The sequence below is a fragment of the Poecilia reticulata genome, chromosome 8, assembly GCF_904066995.2.
Source record: "Poecilia reticulata chromosome 8, P_reticulata-male-v2, whole genome shotgun sequence".
NCBI lineage: Eukaryota > Metazoa > Chordata > Actinopteri > Cyprinodontiformes > Poeciliidae > Poecilia > Poecilia reticulata.
The window spans coordinates 1,347,558-1,372,434 of NC_088837.1; the positions used below are offsets into that span (position 1 = coordinate 1,347,558).

Consider the following 24,877-nt stretch of genomic DNA (forward strand, 5'->3'; position numbering starts at 1 on the left):
AACATCCTGCCTGGATGTTCAGGTTGGTCGTCAACTCTGAGAAACTTCCGCGTCCTTGTTAAAAAAAATCCCTGCATCATGATGCTGCCGCCACCACACTTTTGTATAATGTGCAGGGTTAGTATTAGGCCACCCATAGACATCTGAATGTGGGCCAACATGTTGTTTCATCTGATCAGATGGTTCACATGTTTGTTCTGTTTTCTATCTGGCTTCCAGACACAAGACTCCTCAGGGTTTTCTTTCAGCATTAGCTTTCCCTTCTTTCATAAAGGTCAGATTTATACAGTGCATGACAGATGGTTGTCGTGGGGTCAGAGGTCAGAGTCCCTCACCTGAGCTGTGATTAAGCCGCTCCTCCTCTTCTTGTAAACTCTGAACGAATATAAACATTATTTAAAACTGTACTTACAGAATTGCGATTGTCACTTTTTTCATCATTACATATTCTATTCAAATTCCCAGAAAAAAAGACTGTCTAGAGAAAGTATTCTCACGTTTAAAGAACCATCATTTTATTTCTGTTTTTAGGTTTTAAAACAAAGAAAGACACAAAATCTTTGCAAAAAAGTGAGTGGATATGAAAGCTGGTGGAGATTCATTCCAAAACAGCTGAAACACTGACTTCCTTTAAATCAAGACTCAAAGTAATTTGTTTAGTTTCCTTTTTGATGATTTTGATTATGGTGTTTGATAAAATGTAATGTTAATGCATGTTTCCTAACTGGTGACTAATGATATAAGGCACTTTGATCTGCCTCATTGCTTAAATGTTCAAATAAACGTGACTTGTAAAACGCGTGGAGTTTTTTCATTCATTCATTCGTTTATTTTTCTGCGTTGTGCTTTTCTTGCATGCTGTTGCTATTTCCAATCATTTATTTTTCCTCTTCTATCACATCCCTTCACATGGTGGAGGTTCGTGGGGGATGGAGGGGTTTTCACTCAAGTTTTTTTTTTTTTTCCAGGTGTTGCATGCGGCTCCGCCCACCCTCTGTCCGCCCAATCCCCCCCCCCTTCCGCCCCCCCCCCCACCTCAACCCTTTTCCTCCCACCCCTCCCGGCTGCTCCCTGTGCATGAAGCAGGGGGAAGGGCCCACAGCCACTCAGGGGCTCCGACGGTCCAGCAGTCCGACAGAGCAGCGAGATCCGAACTGGAGTGAAGGAATCTGCTGCACAGTATTTTGTCTCCGGACCGGGTTGAGTTATTTCCTGACGGACAGAGAGCCACAGAGTTTTCCTCAGAGCTCGTTTCGTTTCTCCTCTGCCTTGGAGCGCAGCGACGGGAATCTCTGCAGCTATTAGACAGGATGTCGGACCTTCCAGTCAATGACCACCTCGCTGGGATCTTATCAGATTTTGAAGGTATGTGGGGCGGTAATATTGAATTACTTTACTGCAGGCTGAAGTTTGGAACGCAGTAAAACAGACCCTGGAGGATATCCGTTTTATTTTATTTTATTTTTATTTTTCAAAACAAAACAGGACACAGTTTACCTGTTTAACTTTTTGTGATAGCTTTAATTTTTGCCAATTATTGCTGTTATAATATCTCTTATGTTTTTCAGTTTTTTTTTTTTTTTACTCCAAATAATCCACTAACTTAAAAAAGTTCCAGTTGGTTTCAGACTGCAGAGCTTAAAGCCTGCTCTGGCTTGTAGTGTAACAGGACTGCAGTTCAACTATCATGTGAAAAACATTTCATTCACCTGAATGTGGCTACTGTATGATAAGTGGATATCAAATAGGGCTTGTCTGGTGTGTGTGAGTTTGCGCGCGCGCGCGCGTGTGTGTGTGTGTATGTGTGTGTGTGTGTTGTGTTAGTGGGGATCAGTATCTTCAGATCTTCAGATGCTCTGAATGAGCTGCTGTGAGACTGCTTCCTGCCTGCTTCCTGCCTGGTTCGGGGTAAAACTCTGCAGTCCCTCCAACATGCGTACAGTACAGCATGTGTTGGTAGGCCTGATGCTACATGCTACCTGTCTTTTGATGCTGGAATTCAAATTAAACTACAGAGAACTTCCCAGTGGTTGAGTTTTGTAAATGAACATTTTAAAGAAACATCCAAACTCCATGCAGACAATTTTGCTACTCTCTGCAGCCTGTCCAACATCCCCAACCAGCGACTGACTCATTACTGACCTTTCACACTGAGAAGACATGACTGGGTGCTTGTTAGCTGTTTAGGTTCAGTCCAGGTTTTCATCGAATCTGTAACTGAACAGTTCATTTCAGATCATTTCATTGTTTCGGGTCCAGTGTGCTGTTATAGGACTGGACAATAAAACATATATTTTGCAATAGACGTGATCAATATCAACAGATAATACATCTGATTGAACATTCACTGAACTCTGATCCAGAACCTCACAGCATTCTGGGAGATGTAGGCAAAGGAAAGGCTTTTCAGAGCGAGGTTGATGGCATCAACCAACACGCTCTTTGGTTACCTAGCAACAGCGTGCTAACAGTTTCAGGTTTTGTCACTGAGCCTAATAACTGTTCTAAAATAAAAACAGCATTTAGTGAAAACTGTGGATAAAACAGGAAAGGTCACACCACCGGTTTGACAGAATTAAAATATTTTAAACAAAATCAATTCAGCAACTATGAATATCTACTGACATGGATATCGTGATATGTTTTTCAGCCATATTGTCCATATTGTTTTATTTTATTTGTTTTACCTTCAATATTCCTTTGACTATGAGGGAATAACATTACATAATTATCGTCAGCAGTCTGGCTGTGCTAATCTGTCCCACTCAGACATCTTCTCCCTGGATAACATGTGGAACATGCAGCAGACAAACAGAACCTGCTCCACCTTTTCTGGGCTGCAGACCCAGCAGAGTCTGTGAGCCCTGGTCACAGACTCCTTATTTTTGCAGATCATTTTCTCACCACTGCCCTGTGTGTTTTAAGAGTTTCCTTGCTTCAGCCCCGGTGATTTCAATTGGCAGGTGTTTGCTGAACTGCAATCGGCTGAATCAGGTGTAGAAAGGCAGGAAATTATGTGATGTTGCTCTGAAATTGTTAGGTAGACCTGCCTCTCAAAATTGGCATTACTGGAAAAATAGATTTATCAGTTTGGTCTCTACTCATGTAAAAATTACCACTAAGCTTGTGGCTGTTCCAGACACTTTGTGTTATTTTAACGCTGATGCAAGAAAAGGTCACCCTGAATGTTTAAATTCTACCATATAACACTTTGATGGTAGAGCACCATGAAAGTGCTCTATTTTCCTTATTTTGCAGATAATTTTCTCACCACTGCATCTCATGAGGTATTCTCAGCTTTCACAAAGCAATTATGCTTGAAACAAAACGCTGCCATTACTTGTCTTTGCTCATTTCTGCAGATTAAATAAAGGCAGCATGTTGGAGCAGTATAGGCTCTTTTTCTTAGGCAATTCAGTTTAATTTGAATAAACACATTTCATGTACAGGACCATTCAAGATGAAACAGATTCAGACACAAAAAGGGAGTTGAAAAATTAAAATTGAATACCAAAAGTACAGCACATAGTGGTAAATTACTGAAATTCAGCAGAGCCTTGATATTACACACCTTTTGTATCTGCCTTCCATTCAGAACAGTCCTGTCTTTAAGTGCAGTGTTAACAAGGATTAAGTGCTCAGGCTGTCATGTGATGGAGCTTTCATAATCACACTGAATGGATTTCTGCTTGCAGCGCTGTGAAAGAGCATGCTTCCTCTTGCCTCTGCCTCTCTCCATCACCTTTGAAATTTTCTCCATAATCCATCAAATGTCAGAGCTGCTGTCAGCGTTATTAAAAAGTTTTAGCAGCCTTGTTGAAACAGGGTGTATGAGGTACAGATTAGCTTGGAACGGTTAAATAACAGGCCAACATCAAGAAAATGATTAATGGACACCAGAGCTGCTCAGAGTGAGGAAGCGCATATAGAGAGGAGGAGGAGACCGGCACAATTTAAATAGTTTGCTCTTCCTCAGGGTTATCAGTCATGGCTCACAGCCCTGCAGGGACACCGGCAAAGACAGAAAAGAGAAAATCTGCACTGCTTTGATTCTGGTCCTCAGCATTCTTCTGTGTAGACAGGTGCTTCTCTGGGCCTCTAAACAAATTAGTTTAAACTGTTAGACAGGGTCTCTGCTGATCCGTTTGACACCATGATTCCACCATTAGACATTAGCATGGCTGTGGAGATAAAGGACAAAGATAGGCAACAGGTGTGGATCTGTTACCAAGGTACCAAGATGTTTCAGAGATAACATCCATACGGTTTAAAGATATTTCAGTGAAATGACACATTGTATGTACATTATTTGTTGCTCTGGAGAATAAAAGTTGTAGTTGTTCCCTCTCCCACCTGTAGCTGGCGATCACTGGACAGCTGACAGAAATCCTCTGCATGTTTTGTTTGCCTTGAACAGTGCTTCCCAACCCTGGTCCTCCAGGTGTTTTAGGCGTTTCCTTGCTTCAGCCCAGGTGATTTCAATTGACAGGTTGCTGATTGCTGAACTGCAATCAGCTGAATCAGGCGTAGTAAAGCAGAGCAACGTCTTCAACATGCAGGGCAGTGTGTCTGCAGGACCAGTGTTGGGAAACACTGGCCTAGAAGAAAGAGCATTTTTTTCCCAAATTACCACTTTTATTAAGTTAGCACTGTTTTTACAGCTTTACAATATGTACTCTACTCTCAGTGGTGTTGAGATTTTTTAAATTTTTATCTTCCTTCCTGGTATTCTCAAAGATCCTCAGTTCTCTCTGAGAGCTCCAGTCCTTTGGTCCGTTTATTTGGAACAAAAGCGGTCTTGACTTTTTTTGTTTGTTGTAGTTAGCTTTCATATTGGGATTTTTTGTTAGTGGATCTTAACTTGTAAACAAAGTCACACTTGGTGTCTCTCTGCACAGAAATGACGGTGGTGGGACAGATGACAGGTCTGGACCAAAAACAAACTATATAAGTCCTGCGTGTTGCATTGTGATGTTATTACAGCTCCAGTAACATTTCGAATGTTGAGAGCAGATCATACAATGCAGGATACACAATGTGGTGTTTAACATTTTGGAACGGTGTTGGTAAATGCTGCTGTAAGCTGAATAAGATGAGCTGTTCTGCACCTCCTGACCCACGACCAGTGGTGAAAGTAAGGGGGTACGGCAGGGTACTGCGCACCCCTAAAAGATTTAGCGGGGGTACGCGGTACCTGCAAGAGAGGAGAGCGGCTGTCCGCTGTAAAAAAACAAAAAAACAACGGGTTCACTGTGCAGCCGTGACTAATTAGTTTTTCAAGAACAATCTAAAACACGACTTAATCAGTTAATAAACAACTTTTTTCCCATTTCATATTGTTTCTGCACTCTTCGTGCAGCTGTGCAACACGTCGATCGCGGAAGATTTTGAGTCGATCTCAGCTTTAGGTAACAAACTGAAAGCCAGCACGTCCTGCTCTGGCTGGACGTGCCAGAGAACGACAACAAAAAAATCAATAAAACATGTTCAAATTAATGACCCAACAAAAATAATAATCTCAGTAATTATTGTTTCAACAAGGTGTTGCGCAATTCTGTGCGTTTTAGGTTCCATTACCAAAATAACTGGCAGAGCAGAAATTTAAAATTAACTAATCAATCACCACTGTGTTCATGAGAGGCTTATTAATAATCGCAAAAATAAATATCAAGCCTGCAAACCTAATATCATAACGGACTGAATGTTATGTTTTTAACATAATCTCTGGTCGGATTGTGTAGCGCAGGCGGTTGCCAAGGCAACGGGTGTGCTTAAACGTCAGAGAGAGACGAAGAGTAAAAATGTGCGAGTGGTTTAGAGTTGATCACCTGTTCAGGTTGTTTTACCTTTGTTTGTCTTTGTCTTGGCGAATCACAGCCGCTGTAGTTTCTGAACATTCAATAAACGACAAACTTGGACTAATTACCTCGTTCTTTGTGACTATACGTCATTTACAATAAACATCAAACACGGTAAATATGTTTCATTAAGTATTTAACAAACAAATGGCTTCTACCGCGATAATTGTGTGAAATTAAATGAATTGTAGAATATAATAATATAGTTTGGTGCTGTTGGGCTCAGAGTCTGAGAGGCTTTTCCTTTATCAAACAATTTTGTTTTTTGCCTCTTATTTAGTGGAAATATTGATGTTGATGAGACTTGATAACCTTTTTCAACCTTTATAGCTCCACTGTTGAAAATGAGGCTCTAACATTCACAAATGACAGTGAAATAAAATCCAGTCCAACATCTGGTTTGAGGTGATTCCTCTTGAACCTGTTGGAGGAAAAACATCCTAACTTCATAAGATGAGCTTTAACCTAACAGAGCCCTGTGGTTCCTCCTGTCAGTATGAAAGTCAGGGTGAGGAGGCATCATGTTAGGAAGAGAAGTGGAAGCTGCAGGATCTTCAGAACAAACGGGTCATGATGCTGGGCTACTGATTATCTGTCTGTCTGGACACAGGATCAATAGAACCAGTTTAAAAGCTAAAATGAATGGTTATATGCCAGACATGGAAAACTGGGATGCAATCCATTCCATGATATTCAGGATTTAGGTCTCACGGCATCTCAAGGTGTCAACATTTCAGCCAGTGGGCTGAAAGAAATACAGCTTTATTTTGTAGCAATTCAAGAGCTAACCAGCTTTATATATATATATATATATATATATATATATATATATATATATAATTTTTTTTTTGTCAAAGTACCCCCAAGAATTTAAAACTACTTTCACCCCTGCCCACAACATGACACCAACAGCATCGCTAAGCAGAAAACGGCAAACCAGCTCGTTGTTACAATGACGCCCATTAGTGGTGGCTCATGAAAAACATAAAGGTTCAGATCAAAACAGGTCTGTATTGAGGCTAGAAGTAAACTATACAAGATGTTGGAAGCGGATAGGGAACATCTCAAAAATGGGTCAAAGTCTGATTGTTTAGACTTAACTGAACTCTGAGGAATTCTTACTAATAAAAGACGAAATTCTTAGTAATAAAGGACGGAATTCTGTGTAATAAATGATGGAACTCTTTGTTACAATGGACAGAATTTGTTGTAATCAAGGATGGGATTCTTAATAAAGTAAGGAATTCTTAGTAATAAAGGATGGAATTCTTTATAAGAGATGATGAAATTTTTAATAATAAAAGACAAAATTCTTTGTAATAAAGGACAGAATTCCTAGTAACAAATGAATTTATAGTAATAAATAATAGAATTCTTAGTAATATACAACATAATTCTTTCTAATAAATAATGGAATTATCAGTAAAGGAAGGGATTCTTAGTAATAAATGAAGGAGTTCTTAGTAATAAAGGACGGAATTCTTTGTAATCAAGTATGAAATTCTAATTAAAGGAAGGAATTCTTATTAATAAATGATGTATTTCTTAGTAAAAATGACGGAATTCTTAGTAACAAAGGACAGAATTTTTAGTGGCAAAGGATGGAGTTCAATGTAATAAAAAGTGGAATTCTATTTACAAAGAATAAGAAAGGAAGGGATTCATAGTAATAAATGATGGAATTCTTAGTAGCAGAAGACAGAATTCTTTGCAATAAATATGGTTACATTATAATGAGTCAGTCATAATGTTAAAGCTTGACATCTTGGAGAAACGTGTGTAAACTTTATTAAGGGGCACAGATTACAAGTTTTATTTATGCACTGGTTCTGCTAAAGGTGGATCTTTTGAAATAAACAAGTCCAGACTCAACTCCTCCACCTTAAAGTTGTTCCACTTGGCAGGTTGAAGTTCTTGTCCTCTAAGTGTTTACCAGTTCACTGGTCAGTAATTGCAGGGAACAATTACGTTGTTAGTTGAAGCAATGAGCGTACATTTCTTAACACTTGTTACTTTAACTTTAACAGTCCCCAGAGACCAAACAGATGAGGTAAAGATTGCAGATGTGAAATTAAAATCACAGATAGATGGCGTTAGCAGATAATTTCACTCACTACCCTTAAAGCAAAAAGAAGAATCAGAACAAAATTTGGTCCAGGCTTAGACCAGTGTTGGGCATGTAAATGGTTTGATTTAGAAGGAGCTAGTGCACCTAGAACAGGCACCACAGGAAATGGGATATGGCAGCAAAGGTGGAGGGATAATGGTTCAAGCAGAAAACCGGTTAATTGAAATAGTGAAGGGAGATCACCAGACCCAGTGCAGCTCAATCCCTCCAACACTAAGCAGCTGGTGATCGGCTTTGGGAGGGACAGACCCAGTCCAAGACTTCTGCTCAGGAAGAGCAGCAGGTACTTCCTGAGGAGGCTAAGATCTTTTAACAAATGTTGGAAGCAACATGTTTCATCAGTCTGTGGTCACCAGTGCTCTGTCCTTCAATGTGGCATGCTGAGGGTGATGCCACTTCCGAGGCAGACCTTTCCAAGTTGGACAAACTGATGAGCTGGGCAGACTCAGCGGTCAGCTCCAGGCTGGACTCTCTGGCCAATATCCTGGACATATCCCATTGTCCAGGATATTGCACTGGACAATGGTGGCCACTCTGCACAGGTTCATCAGCAGCCAGAGAAGTCTGTTCAGAGGAAGGTTGCTCCTTCCAAAGTCCAGGACCATCAGACGTAGGAATTCCTGTCTCCCACATGCAATCTAACCATCCAGCTGCTCACTGGGAGGAGGCCTGGGTGTGTGTGCTGCAGGGTTGTGTCAGTGTTGCCCCGTAATGGAATGGCAATCTGTCTAGGGCAGAAACCCTGAAAGGACAAGTGGGTATAGATCAGGGGTGCTCAAGTCCAGTCCTCGAGAGCTACCATACTGCAACTTTTAGGTGCATCCTTACTCCAGCAGACGGGTCAGCTCTGAACACCTGAATCAAATGATTCAGGTGTGTTGGAGCAAGGAAGCATCTGAAAGTTGCAGGATGGTAGCTCTCGAGGACTGGACTTGAGAATCCCTAGTATAGATGATATATGGATGGAAAACTAAAATCCGTCCATTAGTCCATCCTCCTGGCTCTGATTGGTTGTGACTGAGAGGTGTAATTCTGCAGATAGTACTGGAAACACTGGGAGAAGGCAGGGGAGCTGTCATGACATAATGATAATTTTAACAACTGTGTAAAAAACATTTTTTATTTTATAAGTTACATTCTGCAGCTTTAAGCTAACCTTAAATGACTGCCGTTGTGATTTAGTTCTGATGTTATTTTCCAAACTGAAAACCAATTTGTAGGACCAAAGAGGGGTGAGAGGTGCCATGTTAGGGGTGAGGCACCCCATAACACTATAGTGTGGCTGTAAACAGGAGGCATGCACTGATGATGGTGATAATGTTCATGCGTAGGGTCCGCCTGCATCACGTTGACGTTCTCCTGGTGGCCTCCCCTATCTTTCCCACTCAGATCTAGTGAAGATATGCAGATTCTGGAGTCATTTATAGCTCTGGGCTGTCTTGCCTGAGGATGCAGCAGTAGCACGGCTCCATTCCCTGAGTGCAGTCTGGTCTGATTGGGTGGAGGCAGCAGTGGGGAGAAACATGGGACCACCAGCTCAGACATTACCTGCAGTTTCATTTCATTCCCAGGACTCCAGCTTCAAGCCTAATTACCTTCCCTCAGGATGTGTGTCAGATTTTGTAAATCCAAAACATTGTTTTTTTTGTTTTGTTTTGTTTTTACAACTGAGCATTTCTCTACATTTACTGTTAAGTATATTAAGTGTAAATGCAGTCCATGTTTCTTAATTAGCAAACTTTTAAAAACGTCTCATTTTTACTTTGATGGCTATGTAGGAGTTTTGCATTGCATTGTAAGATTGCATGCTGCCTCGGAGTTAAAAAAAATATATCAGCCTGTCAATCTATCATCAAGCAGATATATGTAGTACATAGTATATGCTGAACTGAAATAATGTCAAGGTGAGTGTACGCATCACAGATACCAGAGAAAAATCAGCTTATGTCTCAGTGTGTAATAACTGGTTGTTCTCAGCAGCATGTTTAATATTTATTGCCACATTTCATGGATTGGACCGTTTACTTAGCAGACAGTCCCAGGTGTGTTGATGTGCAGCCGTTTGTTCCAGGAGGAACATATAATCTCTCTCCGGTGTTATCTGGGTGTGAATGGGATCTTCTCATAATTGGATACACCTGGCTTACAAAGGCAGGGAGTTATGGCTGAACAAAACTGAACAATATGTCTATACAAATGGTGGTAAAATAGTTTAGTCTATTGAACTATTTTTTCCACATTAGAACAAACTAAACCAAATAAAGCAGAAAACTCATAGTGTGCTGTCCAGTATCTGAGAGCATTACCCTGTGGTGGAAAACTACAGTTAATTTTTAACCTCTAAACCACACGTGTAGATTATCTAACATCATCTTGACAGAATTTGAATCTAAACTACATGAACTGCCATCAGACTCATAGTTCACTGTATGTTCATATTGAAAGGTGGAGTAAGTTTTCACTGAGATTAATTAGAAAATCTGTATCAGGTCATTTACTGAGAACTGGTTCTCGATTCCCATAGCTAACGCTAATGTAGCTTAACTTCCTGAAGATGTTGATGCTGGTTTTTCAATTCACTTCAACTTAATAAAACTTTATTAATCTCCAAGGGGAAATTTAAAAGGTGCGGAGAACGGCATGAGTACGTACAGTCACATGAACACATAGGAATAACTTTAAAAAGTGCAATAACAAGGAAAATGCTTTAAAAAAAAGAATTAAACATTTTTAATGAAGAGAAACGGTTTTATGTAAGGACAGATCTGAGTCCAGGAGATGCGCTGCTCTGAGGACAAATGTGTTTTTCCTCATCTTAGACATCCCTGCAGTGTTACCTTGATTCTTTCATGCATGTTTGAGAAATCCTTTAATCTCCATGGCAACCATTCAGCTGTGCAAAATGCACAGTTGGACGTAGCCCCGCCTTTGAGATGCAGCTCTTCCCCAGAGCTGCAAATTCCGAGCTTCTGCCTCACAGAGCAGCTCTGTCCTGTAGCTCCGCCACTCAGCTCCTTCAGACTAGCCAGCAGCAATTAGCAAACACCTGGTAGAACTGCTGCTCCTATAATGGGCTACTTCTCAGTGAAACGCTGGTAAAAACATTATTAAAGATGTTGTGATAACTTCCTGAAAGCAGAGTTTCAGAAAGAACAAGCAATTCTTAAAATGACTAAGGCCCAATTTCAAGGTTTTAAATTGTGAAGTCAAATTTCTTTCAAGTCACATTTAATATATACAAGATTTTTTTAGCTGGAGGTAACATAATTACTTTATTGTGCTATAAGATGATTAAAGCAGTTCACCAGTTAACCTGTGCACAATAATGAATATTTAATTTCATACCAGTCTTTGAAAGTATAATTTGTATATTGTACTATCTCCTCTTACTGTACATCAGATATGGTGATTTTGCATCAATATTTGCATTTCCATTTACCATAAAACTGTGCAAGTTGAAATTACGAAAATAAATTTGCCTAATGGGAACACACCAATTAAGAAAAACACTAAAGTTTTCTGGTAAAAAGTTTTGGATGAAGTGTTTTTTCAGCCGTATAGGAATAGATGTATATTTCAAAACTGCAATGGAAATTTTTTTTTTAGCATCACACGATGCATCAACTGGATGTTACCACTGGCAAAAACATTAAAGAAGACAACAGGAAGTAGTATTAGGATGATGTTCTGTTTTGTTTTTTTCACTGTGCAACTGGCTCCACAGCATCACATTTCATAATGTGATGAGTCCATAATTCTTATGTAAAATCACTGACTACAATTTTCCCACAACACCTCATATGTAGCCGCTCCCCAGTAGGCAGGACTTTTCGCTCCAATGCCTGAATAAGACGCTGACGTCTCCTCTGATTGGCTGATAGATGATGAGCGCCATGGCTGAATTATGAATATGTCTCATGTAACTGTTTACATCCAAAGCTGAAAATATTTTTGATGATTTATCACATGTGATTTTAATTTCATTTCTTATGTAATGAAAACACCACAATTATGAAATTGTGTTTTTCAACATTAGCAGAATTTAGACAAAGATTTGGACACATCTTTGTCTAAATTCCAGCTACTTATCAGTAGCTGGAAAGGTAGCTACTGATAAGGCAGAGTAACACCTTCTCCAACTCTTCACCTGTCAACTATGGAATGCTTGGTATTGGGCCAGAAAAATTTCTACGATTGTATTAAATAGCCCGGGCTTGTGTCAGGAAATATGACAGGAACATTACACAAAAGGATAAAGTTCATAGAAGTTGGGATTTCTACATGCATACAGTTAATTAAAACACATGTATATCAGGTGAAACAATCTGCAGGAGGATGGACAGACTGACAACCCTACTCAGGTATTCAATGTGCCTGGATGTGCGTGTGTGTGTGTGTGCGTGTGCGTGTGTGTGTGCGTGTGAGAGAGGGAGGGGATAATGAAGAGATAGAGAAACAACGTTAGGCGCTGACTTTAACAGATGGCATATTGTCTAACAGGGTCTATTCAGGTAAAAGGTAAAACGGAGCTGAAATTAGGCACATTACTGTCACAGGTAATTATTTCAGCAGAGTTTGAAATGGTGCCAGCAATTACCTGATACCAGGATGTCTTATCTACTGCAGGGAGGGCAGGTATGGGCCTGCAGCCTCGGTGAGCCAAGTCGAGTCCACACATAGACATCCTCAGACTGCCTGGAGCCTGCAGAAGCTGAGGGCCAATAGCTGTGCAGCTAGGTGTGTGATTTAAGGCTTGGCTGCTACCAGTCATTAGTTTTGTTAGCATAGCTCTGGAAGCTAGCACATAAACTGCCTCGAACACAAATTGTTGCTCGTTAATATTTCATACAGCAGCTGCTCAGGTTTGAACATGCGTTTCATTTTTATTTAGCTAAAATTAGGCCTCATTGCACCTAATTATTATTTTATTTCTATCACAAAGATATCCAAGCAGACACTAGCTTAACAAAATAATAATTTTGTTCTTATGAATAAAAGTGGTACAGCGTTCTTTAGCACTTGTTGACGTATTGCTCTGAAAGAAACAGTGTTGTGTTTCTTTAAGAATGCTTTTTTTTTAAAGCTTTTGTTGGCTCTAGTGGCCTTTATTTGAAAGTAGTTTGACAGAAATGAGAAAGGGGGAAGACATGCAGCAAATGTCAAACGTGCGACCACTGGCATGAGGACTAAGACCTCAATACATGGTTTATGCTTTTCCCCTGTGCCACCACAGCACCTAAGAATGCTTTTAATGAAGGCCGACTCTCATTATTTATCTCATTCTTTGCCATAATTTGTCTCATCACAACCACATGAGACATATGTGGTCTCATGTGGTCACAACAAAAAGCAGAGATTAATTGTGTGATGCAGGGAAAGTCATACATGGTTTTCAATATATTTTACAAATAAAAATACAATTAAAGCTGCCGCTCTGTTGAGGTTTGTCTCTTCCAGCTTTTAATCTCTACAGACTGAAAACAATTCCCATCTCAAGTCTTCTTCAATGATTTACATCATGTCCGCCTAACAGATCAGCCCTTCCCCGCCACTCCCCAACTCAGCTCCTTCAGACTAGCCAGCTGTAATTAGCAAACACCTGGCGGGACTGAGCATCTGCTGAGTTCATTATAGGAGCTACTTCTCAGTTAAACACTGGTAAAATGTTGTAAAAGGGTTAATAGAGGAGCCATGTTGTGATGATTTCCTGAAGGCTGAGTTTCAGAAAGAGCAGGAGTTTTTAAAGAGACAGAGACCAAATTTTAATTAAGCAAATTACAAAGTCAAATTTCTTTTAAGTCATATTTGATAGATATGGCATTTTTGTAACAGAAGGTAATATAGTTACTTGATTGTAATAGAAAATGGTACAATGTGCCTAAAAAACACATAACACTGCCCCTTTAAAAGATGCTTTTGAGGAAAAGATGGCACTACTCATTTCATAGCTCTGCCATCAAAATGTAGCTTCAGTTTGTTTTATTGTTGTTGTTCTACAAAGAAATAAATTAAATCCTACCATAGGAGTTCTACTATGAGTGGTTAATTGACTGAACAATGAGCCAAGTCTTGGTTGGTATTTTATTCTACCACCCCCGACCCCCACACCCTTTCATGGTGTGTCACATTGCAATGGCTGATTTTTGTAATGAAACCCCCCACTTGATGTCCTGACTGCAGCGACGACCTCAATCTGCCCTTTGTGCTTACAGGAAGAAGGAATGTGTGTGTGTGTGTGTGTGTGTGCGCGTGCGTGCGTGCGTGCGTGTGTGTGTGTGTGTGTGCGCGTGCGTGCGTGTGTGTGTGTGTGTGTGTGTGTGTGTGTGTGTGTGTGTGTGTGTGTGTGTGTGTGTGTCCTTCTCTGTAGAAGGGGACACTTTTCCCATAGAAGGGCAGGCGTCTACACTCCATAAGCCAACAGACAGAGCTTTGCGGTTCCACAGGTACAGCTACATGTGAACTCTACGTTGGAGTTTAGCCTTTAGCTCTTAAACATGACTGAACCAATGACTCGTAATGAACTGGTTTCTTCTGGGAACATTTAATCAAGTTTTCTGAATAGTTGAAGCTTAAACAACATACTCAGAAATTGACATTATGTTGGTCAAGATGTTCAGCAAAACTCAGTTTGAACTAATCCAATCAAGAGGTTATTTTAACTTTCCATGCCTCCACAGGAAGTTGCAATATTCAAAAGTAAAGTACTTGTTTTCTCTGTAGGGTGGTTGGGCTCTCCCTTAGAGATAGGGAGAAGCTCAGTCATTCGGGAGGGACTCAGAGTAGAGCTGCTGCTCCTTCACATCGAGAGGAGCAAGTTGAGGTGACTCGGGCATCTGGTTAGGACGCCTCCCTGGTGAGGTGTTCTGGTCTCGTCCCACCGGGAGGAGGCCCAAGACCCAGGACACGCTGGAGGGACTATGTTTCTCAACTGGCCTGGGAACGCCTTGGGATTCCCCCTGAAGAGCTGGAAGAAGTGGCTGCGGAGAGGGAAATCTGGGCCTCCCTTCTGAAGCTGCTACCCCTGCGACCTGACGCCGGTGGAAGACGATGGATGGATGGATGGATGGATGGATGGATGGATGGATGGATGGATGGATGGATGGATGGATGGATGGATGGATGGATGGATGGATGGATGGATGGATGGATGGATGGATGGATGGATGGATGAATGGATGGATGGATGGATGGATGGATGGATGGATGGATGGACTTGTGTTGAAGTACATGTCTTCTCCAACATGGGTTTTAAGAAGGAGAGGCAGGAGAGGGAGCTTTGGAAAGTGGGAAGCTCACTTGCATTTTTCTTTTATTAGGGATGGGAAACCATGAGATTCTGACAGACTGATAACTTTATATAAAAATACATAAGTTTCCTGGACTCAACACAGAAAATGACAAATTGTTCAACACAACATCAATCATCTCCTTTATGTCAGTGTGAAGGCACAAATATTTCACCTGGATTATTAGTTCTAATAATGTTATCTAGACCAGCTCTTACTGTTATCTTATAGTAAATCAAACTTAAGCAAACATTTAGAGGTCATACTACCACATTTAGTAGTTTAAATGCTAACTTTGCAGAATAATTGTCTTTTTTTTTTTACCTTCTGCTATTTTAACAGTAACACGATATAAATAAACTGATGTCAGGAATATTAGTTTGGCTATTGTCCAAAATTGTTGCTACTGGAAATAATTTTTTTAAGGTTGGGGAATTTGTGGCTTTGATTAAATCCAGGTTTTAGTCCTTAACCTTTTAAACATCAGATATGAACATTTGCAATTAGCAATTTTTTAAAGAGGTATAGAGCATAGAGGTAGAGCAGGTGACCGTATGCAGGTTTTTAGTCCTCAATGCAGCCATTCTACTTTGACCCCTTATTTCAGCCCATTTCCTGTCTGATTACTGTGAATAAAGGGCACTTATACAACAAAATCTTTATAAATAAATAATTAAATATCTGAAATCCAGCTGAAAAGGTACATCTGTGTGACTAGCTGTTACTTTTCAGTTCTCTAAGGATTTCAAAACTTTTCTATTAACTTACTACAACACCACATTTACTCATCTCAATAAAAAAAAAACATTTTATAATATCCCTTCTGAGCTCTCCAGTCTCAGTTTAGCTGAGCTGACTTGATCTGATCTGTTTCATACCACTGACCTTTATTGTGACCTGAATCTTCCTTGTCTCCATCTGCAGCACTGAAGAGATCGTTTGATGACGAAAACATGGATGACATGACGTCTGTCACCTCAGCTTCCTCTGTCTCTGCCTCCATTTCCCCGTCTTCCTCCCGTTTCATCTTGAACCACAACAAACCCACCATGGGGCCAGGAGTAGGCGGCCAGTCTCCTCCTGTTGCCGTCAGCAACAATAGCACGGTCTCTGCAGCGGACTCCCACATACGTCTGAGTTCCGGTCTCAGTCCCGTTCTCAAGAGCCGCACTGTAGGCAGCAGCTTGTCCTTCAACAGAGGAACCATGAACAGGCCAGTCGTCCCCAACTCCAGCTCCTCTGTGACCAGAGCTGCTTCCTTCCAAAGCAGGTTGAACCCCAGCTTCTGCTCCACACTGTCGGGACCTGGCAGTGACAACGACAGTGTTTACAGCTCTACGTCCAGCCTGGAGTACTCTACTGGTGGTGGCCATACCATGCCAGCTAACAAGCTATCCTCCTATCACAGCCCTCCACCTCAGAGGGAGTACTATGGATCTAAGCTCAACTGGTCACAACATCATGAAGCGAATACAGAGAAGTTCTCCTCACATGGGAGTGTTTTCAAGTCGGAGGTGAACCAAGGGTCTGAGCTGATGCTGGATATGAGAGAGCCTCAGGTGTTAAACCACAGCACCATGTCAATACTTGACTACCAACTTCCAGGAGAGGAGAACTTGGGAATTCTAAGAGATGGTGGTGGCATGTCTCCAGGAATGAAATATGTCGATGCGAATTTTAACTGGAACAGTCTGCGTAGTGGAAACTCCTTTGAAGAATGCGGATCAAAAGAAGTTTCCCAAAAGCGGCTTCGGGCCGTCAAGAGTCCGCAGCCCAAAGCCAAAGAAACTCCACGTCTCAACAAGTTTCCTTTGGATCTGGACAGCCTGGTGAACAGCGTCTCACCGGCCTCCCCTTCCAAGCCGGAGGTGGGACTGAGGAGCCCAAAGGCGTCAAATCGTTCCCAGCAGAGCGCAAATGACCTTCAGAGCTACAACCCAAGCCCTCCATCCACAGCTGCCAGCCCATCAGCCTCTCTCAGCAGCCTAGACAGTTCCTCTGACACACCAATTCGACCCAATAACTATCCACGTTCACCCATATCTCCTCGCTCTCCTTTTCCCTCACAACATCCCGGCACTGCTCTAGAGAAGACTTGCTCTCCTGCGCCCTTTGCCCTATCCTCAGCTGAGAGCCTTCAGAGGGATCAATTCTCACAGTCCCAGGCTGGACACATGGTCTCCAATCTCCAAAGTCAATTTTGTTCTTCCAGCACCTTCAGCTCCAGAGTTATTGGATCTTTGGAAGATAGCGAATATGATGAAAAAGAGAGCGTGGACCTGATCTTACAAAGGATTGCTTTGTTCTCTTGGCCTGTCACAACTGACACCACCACAGGACCCGCAGTCCAATCCCCAAACCCGACCCAACGTACTGCTGGGTTGTCGCCTAATTCTGGCTGTCCCACCAAGGTCACACCCATCACTATGAGAAAGGAGGGGAACAAGAAATATGGAGGTAAGACAGGAAAATAAGACTGTCCACATATGTACGATTGCAGATTGTATGCGTGTGTGTGTGTGTTGCATAGAAGTGATGACAGAGAATTTCTGTCAGTGTTTTGCACGAGGATGCTCACTTGCACAAAATAATGAAGACTGACAGAAAGACAGGGTTAGCACGCAAACCTTGACCTCATACCCATTGTACTGTCATGGTAACACACATGTACACGCACACACACACGCGCGCACACACATACACACACACACACACGCGCGCACGCACACATGAACACCTTATTTGAAATGTGTTCCCCTGGCCCTTTACATTCATATAAACATCAAATATAAGCAGTTTCTACTTCATTTATTTAGCCTAAAATGAGAGTTTGTCCTCAAAAATTAAGCAGCACGTCAAAGCTGCTTGTGATTTGATTAGTAATTTCCAGGTACGATTAACATCAATATATACTCAAACAACATTCATTCTTTTACCTGGTAGGAAATATTTCTCTAGTCTTCTCATTGTCTCACTTAAAATACACGCTGAGCTTCAATTACTGTCTCAGCTTCAAGATGTCTGATGATCAAAAGGATGGAGGCTAACATGGATGTTGAGGCTGAACCAAGTGGTAAAGGTTGTCTTCAGAGCTTAAACTGGCATTAATATTTATATTTATTTTGAGTGATTGCTGTCCTCTCTCATCAATGCCGTACTCTCGTGATCACCTCAGCTGTTATGGAACAAACTAACAATGTGGAGGTAGGTGTGCAAAAGACGCCAAACAAACACCTGCATCTCTCCCTGGTTCCAACAGTCACTCATCACTCACCTTGAGGGGGAATATCACGACTCTCTCTGCCTGAATTATCCAAAGTTTTACTCTGAGCTTTAAAGTGTAAAACTTTGTGTTCACCTCTGAACAGGGAAGAGTTTGATGATGTTGGGGTGAGATGTGCTGTGCAGTTCATAGTATGGAGCTCTAACGCTGGTTTTAATGATGTGGCTAGGAGGGTTGAACTTCAGAACACTTGAATCTTTAAACTTTCAAAAATGATCATAGCGAAATGAAACAAAAAATTGACAGCACAAACTTGCACAACACAAATTTGACACCAAATTTATTTGATTTAGATCATTTAGGACAGTTGTTTACTCTGTGGTTTTCTTGTTTTGAACTCATATATATATATATATATATATATATATATATATATATATATATATATATATATATATATATATATATATATATATATATATATATATATATATATATTTATTTTTAAATGATAGCAGAACAAATCAGCAGGAATGTTGTTAAATATTGGCGCCAATTTTGTTAAATTTGGTTAATGTGTGGGAGTTGGATCTTTGCTGACTTCTTGAAAGTTTCGTTGCTGTCTTTACAAAGGTAGTGGCACTAAATAGAAATGTTTGCTCCACAAAATAGCACAAGTGTAGCATAAATAATATCAGCTTTAAGATTAGAAAAAGGTCACTGGGTAACTTGACTTGGATACAGCTTAGATTAAAGCATTGGTTGTGGTTGAGGGTATGGTTTATGGTGATAGTTAGGTGGGTTAATACTTTTTTAAAGCATTGTGTGTCAACATAAATCCTAGAACTCTGATGTTTTGTTGCATATAATTAGTATTTTCTGGTCAAATGAAACGGCACTGAATCCTGAAGGAGTTTTCATAAACAGGTTAGCACCTCATAAAATAATACCTGATTTTGTGCATGAAGGATTTGTCTTAGGGGTTGTAATTACAGCTCAATTGAACTTGGTAGATGAATGTTTTTCTCACAAATAGTCTGTGAATCCAAAGCACATCCTTTAGAAGGATGAAACAGAGGGCCTCCTTCGAGTGTCTCTTTGATCCGGTCTAATGAGACCTCAGGATGTTTACTCAGGAGTCTTCTCAAGTGCAGATTGAATACACTCATTTTAACAAACCAAGCTATCAGTTTGAAGACACACAGCTGTGGGGATTTCCTCCGCTCCGGCAATCCCATCGTGGAGGTAGACCTTCTCTTTAGCGAGGAAAGCCAGATGAAACTTGTTGTTCTGCTGCACCCAGCTGATAGATTCTGTCATGTTCCAAGATGTGAAGGATGCAGAGAGCAGGCAGGAAGCAGGTTGATGGAAATCAATCTAAACTTTAATCACAGACGATGGAGCAGGGCAGGAAATCCAGGAAGTTGAGGTAGATCCACAGATGAAGGCCTGAAGCCTTAGAACAGCAGCCAAAGCAAACATAATAGGCCAGCAGCCAAAATGGAAAGAACGGATCCTAATGCAGACACTGGTGGTAAAAAACCAACTGGAGCATACAAACAAAATAAGACATGAAGTCATTACTATAGGAAACAGATTTTAGATTTATGGCCCAAACCGAAAGCCCTGGCTTCGGTTTGACAGCAGAGAAAGTCAAACTAGAACACACAATGCAAACCGTTAATCTATTCATTGTAGTGTAAACAGAGGAGTAGATAGTTGAGGAAAAAAAGAAAAAAGAAGCCAATGAGACTGTAACAAGCGCAGTGCACTGCATGGGCATGCGGCTCCGCCCTGCTTTGCTGGAGAATCGGCAGAGATGGGCTCCTGTCAGTCACACATCCCAGGTGATTTGCTTCTGACAAATCACCTGGAAGATGTTCAACAAAAGCTAAAAACTGGAGAAGATACACTTTTTACTTAAACAAAAGCAGGAAAATCTTGGTGTTGGTGATTCCATTTGGAGCTTGAGCCTCTATTTAAAGTTACACAAAATGCTTATGGATTTGAGCCCAATCAGAACTCTACGGTGAAACTCAAAAAATAAAACCACCAAGAGTTCTGATGATGAATCCAGACTACAACACCCTGAGAACATTTTTGTAAGCCTATTGCATTATCATTCACATGATAAATTAAAATAAGCTCTATAATTTCAATTTGCATGATTTATTGTTTTTCTCTTTTCTCTCTTTCTACCAAAAGCTAAATGACCAAAGTCTTTAATCTGGTGTTTTGGTCTCAGCTAAACCTTTTTTTGAAGCACAATGTTGTTTACAGAGACTTCATAATTCATTTTGTTTGTTGTTCTTTAGAATTGACAGCTTATTGATCTTTCAGAATTACATTGTATTATATTACTCTCAATACAACAATATTATCGTTTACCGCAATAACTTCCGGAACAATTTCTTGTCCAGCAAAATTGGCTAGTGACAGATTTACACATGTACACAGATCACAGGAGAGCAGAAGAAATCCACAGTGTGGCGCTACATGTTAGCTGCTGAATTTATTTCCAGAAGGAAAAACATTCTACAAGTAACAAGCCTTCATACACCCTTTCGCGTGCTGAGGCATACATTGGGTCTTAATCAAGTCTTTGAAACTGAGAATTGGAAAATGTAATTCGATAGCGGTAATCAAATTTATTTAATTCAATCTGCATTCTGGGTTAATTGTCCACCATCCTGTGGGCAGCTGTGGCTCAGAAGGCACATGTTCTGCAGCTTCAGAGTGCGTGTGGCGTCTGTTGGCTCTGTGTTTCACAGTGACATCAGCAGAAGACTGACAGGGGAGTGATTGCCTCTACAAGGAGGCCATTCACAATTCATGGTGCACTAAGGAAATGTGAAAACATTATTAAGTTTTGGAAGTTGCTGAAGTAAAAATAAAAACGCTCTTTCTCATCAAGTGAAGTCAGTGTGGACTATTGCTTTCAGCACCACGTTTGAAGGTGAGCCCTATAAACTTTACGTCTTCATTTGAAACTTATTTTGCTGTAAGGCAGGAAGGAGTTCTTGGTTTGCATTGTGCCAACAAACTAACTGAATAAAGACTTTTCATCAGTTGCAGAAGCACTAAAAAAGGTTTCCCAACTTTTAAATAGTTTTTCAGGCAACAATATGGTTGATTTATAAAAAACAAACAAGCAAACAAACAAAAACATGTTTGTGGTTCAGGAATATCTTGACATGGAGAAAGACACATTTATAGGCCATGTCTATTATTCGTCTGTGTGGCAACTCCTCTGGAATGGATTTGCTTGGCAGTCCTCTCAAGGCCTGTTACCTATCACACTTCTTCTTTCCACTCAATTTTCTGTGAATATACTTGGATACAGAACTTTGTGAACAGCCAGATTCTTCAGCAATGACCTTGTGTGTCTGACTGTCTTCTGGACATCTGTCCAGTCCTACTGACCCGGAGTGAGAGACTCTTGGAATATATCAGTCTTTGTGTGAGGATTCTGGATGATAGGGTTAGTGATAGGCCCACAAACTGCCCTGGGCCTTTTCTGTTCTGCTGCTATATCTACCAGCAGAATAATCTTAGAGTTGTTTGGGTTTGAAGTGGAATAGAGTTAGATCAGCCATCCGTCCCTCTGTCCGTGTGTCCATCTATCCATTGGTAGTTTGAAGTACACGCTTCACAAATATCAAAATCCGAGTGAGTTGTTGATGACTCACTCATCAACAACTCAATATGTTTGAGAATATATACCATTCTCAATCTGATCTAGCACAAGTTTCCATTTAGAGCATTTAACATGCTGATGTGTTCATGTTTTGTGAATTACAGGTTGCTTTGAACTAATGGGTGTTTACACTGGACTTACTATCTTTCTCTATGTGGTGCTTTGCTCAGATCGTTTTGTTCCCATTAAAGGCTTATAAAAAGTTCTTGGAGCCTAATCTTCTACTTCCTTCCTTCCTTCCTGCGCTCTCTCAGGAAAACAGGTAGAGGCTATTTTTGTTCTAATTATATTTTTGTCAGTGTGTTTTAATGAAATAAACCAGTAATGAAACTAATCATTTAACTAGTAATCCCATCGGGAGTGCGCTCTTAGTTTCTGTAATGTTGTGGAAGCATTTCACTCTCTAAGTCTTCCTACAGCGGTCGGTCATTTATTAAAAAGCAGACAGACTGAGAGGTTCCTGAGGACAAACGCTTCACAACAATCACAACATTTCACCTGATTACACTCCAGCGTCTCCCTTATGCTTTCATGGAGTCTGAAGGTTTAATAAATGATGTTAACTGTTAACTCATCAGTCATAGTCTCATCTTAAACTGCAACTAATTCTTTGGACATGCTTTAATGTTCTGTCCTAACTTGTCTGAATCCATAAATGATTCTGCAGGTTGTGGAAGACAGTCGAATGATGAATTATTCTGACATTAAAAAGCATAGACTCTGGATAAAATGTATCAGGCTGCAAAATTATTACACACAATCTATACAAACATACTAAACTATGATAGATTTTGTCTATCATAGTTCATCCTAAAGTGAAAGAGAGTTTGTTATTTAAGCACAACTAACGGAAACACCCAACTTTAGATTCTCATAAGGAAACCTCCTTTCTGCCTTGTTTTCAGGCCACTACTTTTTCCTTCCTTTAGCTCAGAGTAGAAACCGGTTTCCTGTCCAGTTGGTTGGTTCAAGGCTTCTAAATGTGTTTCCTGCAGCAGATAAGATTAGCTCCCCCTGTCTGTTTCAGCTTGTTATATGAACCCCCGTAACACAAGGATGGACGATGATAAGAGTAGAGATGATTTGAAGAGACAAGATGGCGCTTGTTCAAAGGATCCACTGTTATAGTTACCTCACTCAAATAAAACCTAAAGTTACAAGGAAATTTAGGTTAATAAATCATGTATTTAAGAGTTTATTGCTTGTCATGCAGACAGAGAAGAAAAAGAAAGGAAGCTGACTGAAGCTATTTTGTTAAAGTTGAGTTACAGCAATAAAAACATGACGATTTACTAAATGATGTTCCATGATTTTATGATTTTAGATTACTGAGTGTAAATCAGGCGGATAGATCACATCACAGGCTCTACATCTTAAAATCTCTGCTGTCCTCATAAATCATGCAGTTATCTTCTATATCTGTAGATCAGTCAGCCCAAAAGGAAACGTTTGTGTGGAGCATTACAGGCAACGTTTCAATTAGTGAGAACAATATATTGTACATTCCATCACTAAGTCAACAAATTCATACAATGGATAAAAAAGAAATCAAAAACAGAATCATCAGAAATATCAGCTCCTCGTTCAGACCTTTGGAGTTCACTGTTTGCAGAGTCCAAACCTCTGTCAGCTCCTCTGAGTATTACTGTTACATTCACAAATCTGGATCTTTAACTCTCTTTAGTTTTACAATTGCACTCCAAGCTGCCGGTGCATTTCAATAAACCTAACACACATTTAGTACAGCAAGTAATCCTGCTTTTGATGAAGAATATTTGGTAACACTTTATTTGATGGGGTGTGCATAAGACTGACATGAAACTGTCATAAACATGAAATAGGTTTCATGAATGTTTTTAATGCAAAGTTGACAATTTTAATGGACTTTTAATGCAACTTTAAAGCATTAAAAGTCTCATTACTTATCGAATGACACTTCATGACAACAGACACAAACATTCATGAAGACTCCTTCATCTTCATGACAAGTGTTATGTCATGTTTATGACAGTCATGTCAGTCTTATGCACATCCTGACAAATAAAGTGTTACTGAATATTTTACCTTTCCATAGGCGTTAAATACCTTATATTATCTAAGATACCCAAAACGAGAAATGTTGAGAAGAGATGAAACAGTCAGCCCTGAGCAAGAGCCTTAGTCTACTTACTGTATGGTGCATTCCCACCAGCTCTGCTCAGTCCACTGTAATCCAACTCTAGTTTGTTGGTCTAGAAAGTTTGCTTTGTTTGGGGAGGTGTGAAAGCAAACTGGTTTGCCAACAAACCAAGATCTAGTTTTGGTTGAAGTGAACTTTGGGCCGGTTCCAAACGATATGTGAACACTAAGCAGACCAGAGACTGCTTCAGAAGCAGGAATCAGGCCATAGCGCAGTGCATTCTGGGTAAATACAGCCAAAAAGCATGAACACTAGTTCATGATGGGGTACAGGGAGAGCCGTTGCTGTCCACTGGCGAAAACCAGTTGTGTTAGCTGCACGGCTGGCGACCAGGGAGCAACCTTGTTGAAAATGCCAACAGCGGTGCATTTACTCTTTGGCCGGAATACAGTCATTGATTACCCAGGCAGTTAACTCAAATATATCTTAAGCACTACTCTGCAAAATATAATAAATTGTGACATCATTAGAATATCTTGTAAAGGCACAGAAAACATTGAACAGCT

General features: G+C 40.4%; 1 protein-coding gene and 1 long non-coding RNA gene across 3 annotated transcripts in view; one reads left to right on the forward strand and one right to left on the reverse strand.

The window, feature by feature from the left end:
* Positions 1 to 1,091: 1,091 nt before the first annotated feature.
* Positions 1,092 to 24,877, forward strand: part of septin12 (septin 12) — a 55,167-nt gene continuing 31,381 nt past the window's right edge. Inside the window, exons 1-2 of the mRNA XM_081609574.1 lie at positions 1,092 to 1,365; positions 16,197 to 17,729. Of these exons, the coding sequence (XP_081465700.1) occupies positions 1,311 to 1,365; positions 16,197 to 17,729 (1,588 nt within the window). The 5' untranslated portion in view covers positions 1,092 to 1,310. The remainder of the gene's footprint in view (positions 1,366 to 16,196; positions 17,730 to 24,877) is intronic.
* LOC108166468 (uncharacterized) lies at positions 3,398 to 4,442 on the reverse strand. Of its 2 annotated transcripts, none has more exons than XR_014088467.1 (2): positions 4,354 to 4,442; positions 3,398 to 4,181 (listed from the first exon to the last, which is right to left on the reverse strand). It is a non-coding gene; the product is annotated as an uncharacterized LOC108166468 (long non-coding RNA). The 2 variants fall into 2 exon arrangements; XR_001776829.2 differs by having other exon boundaries at positions 4,305 to 4,436.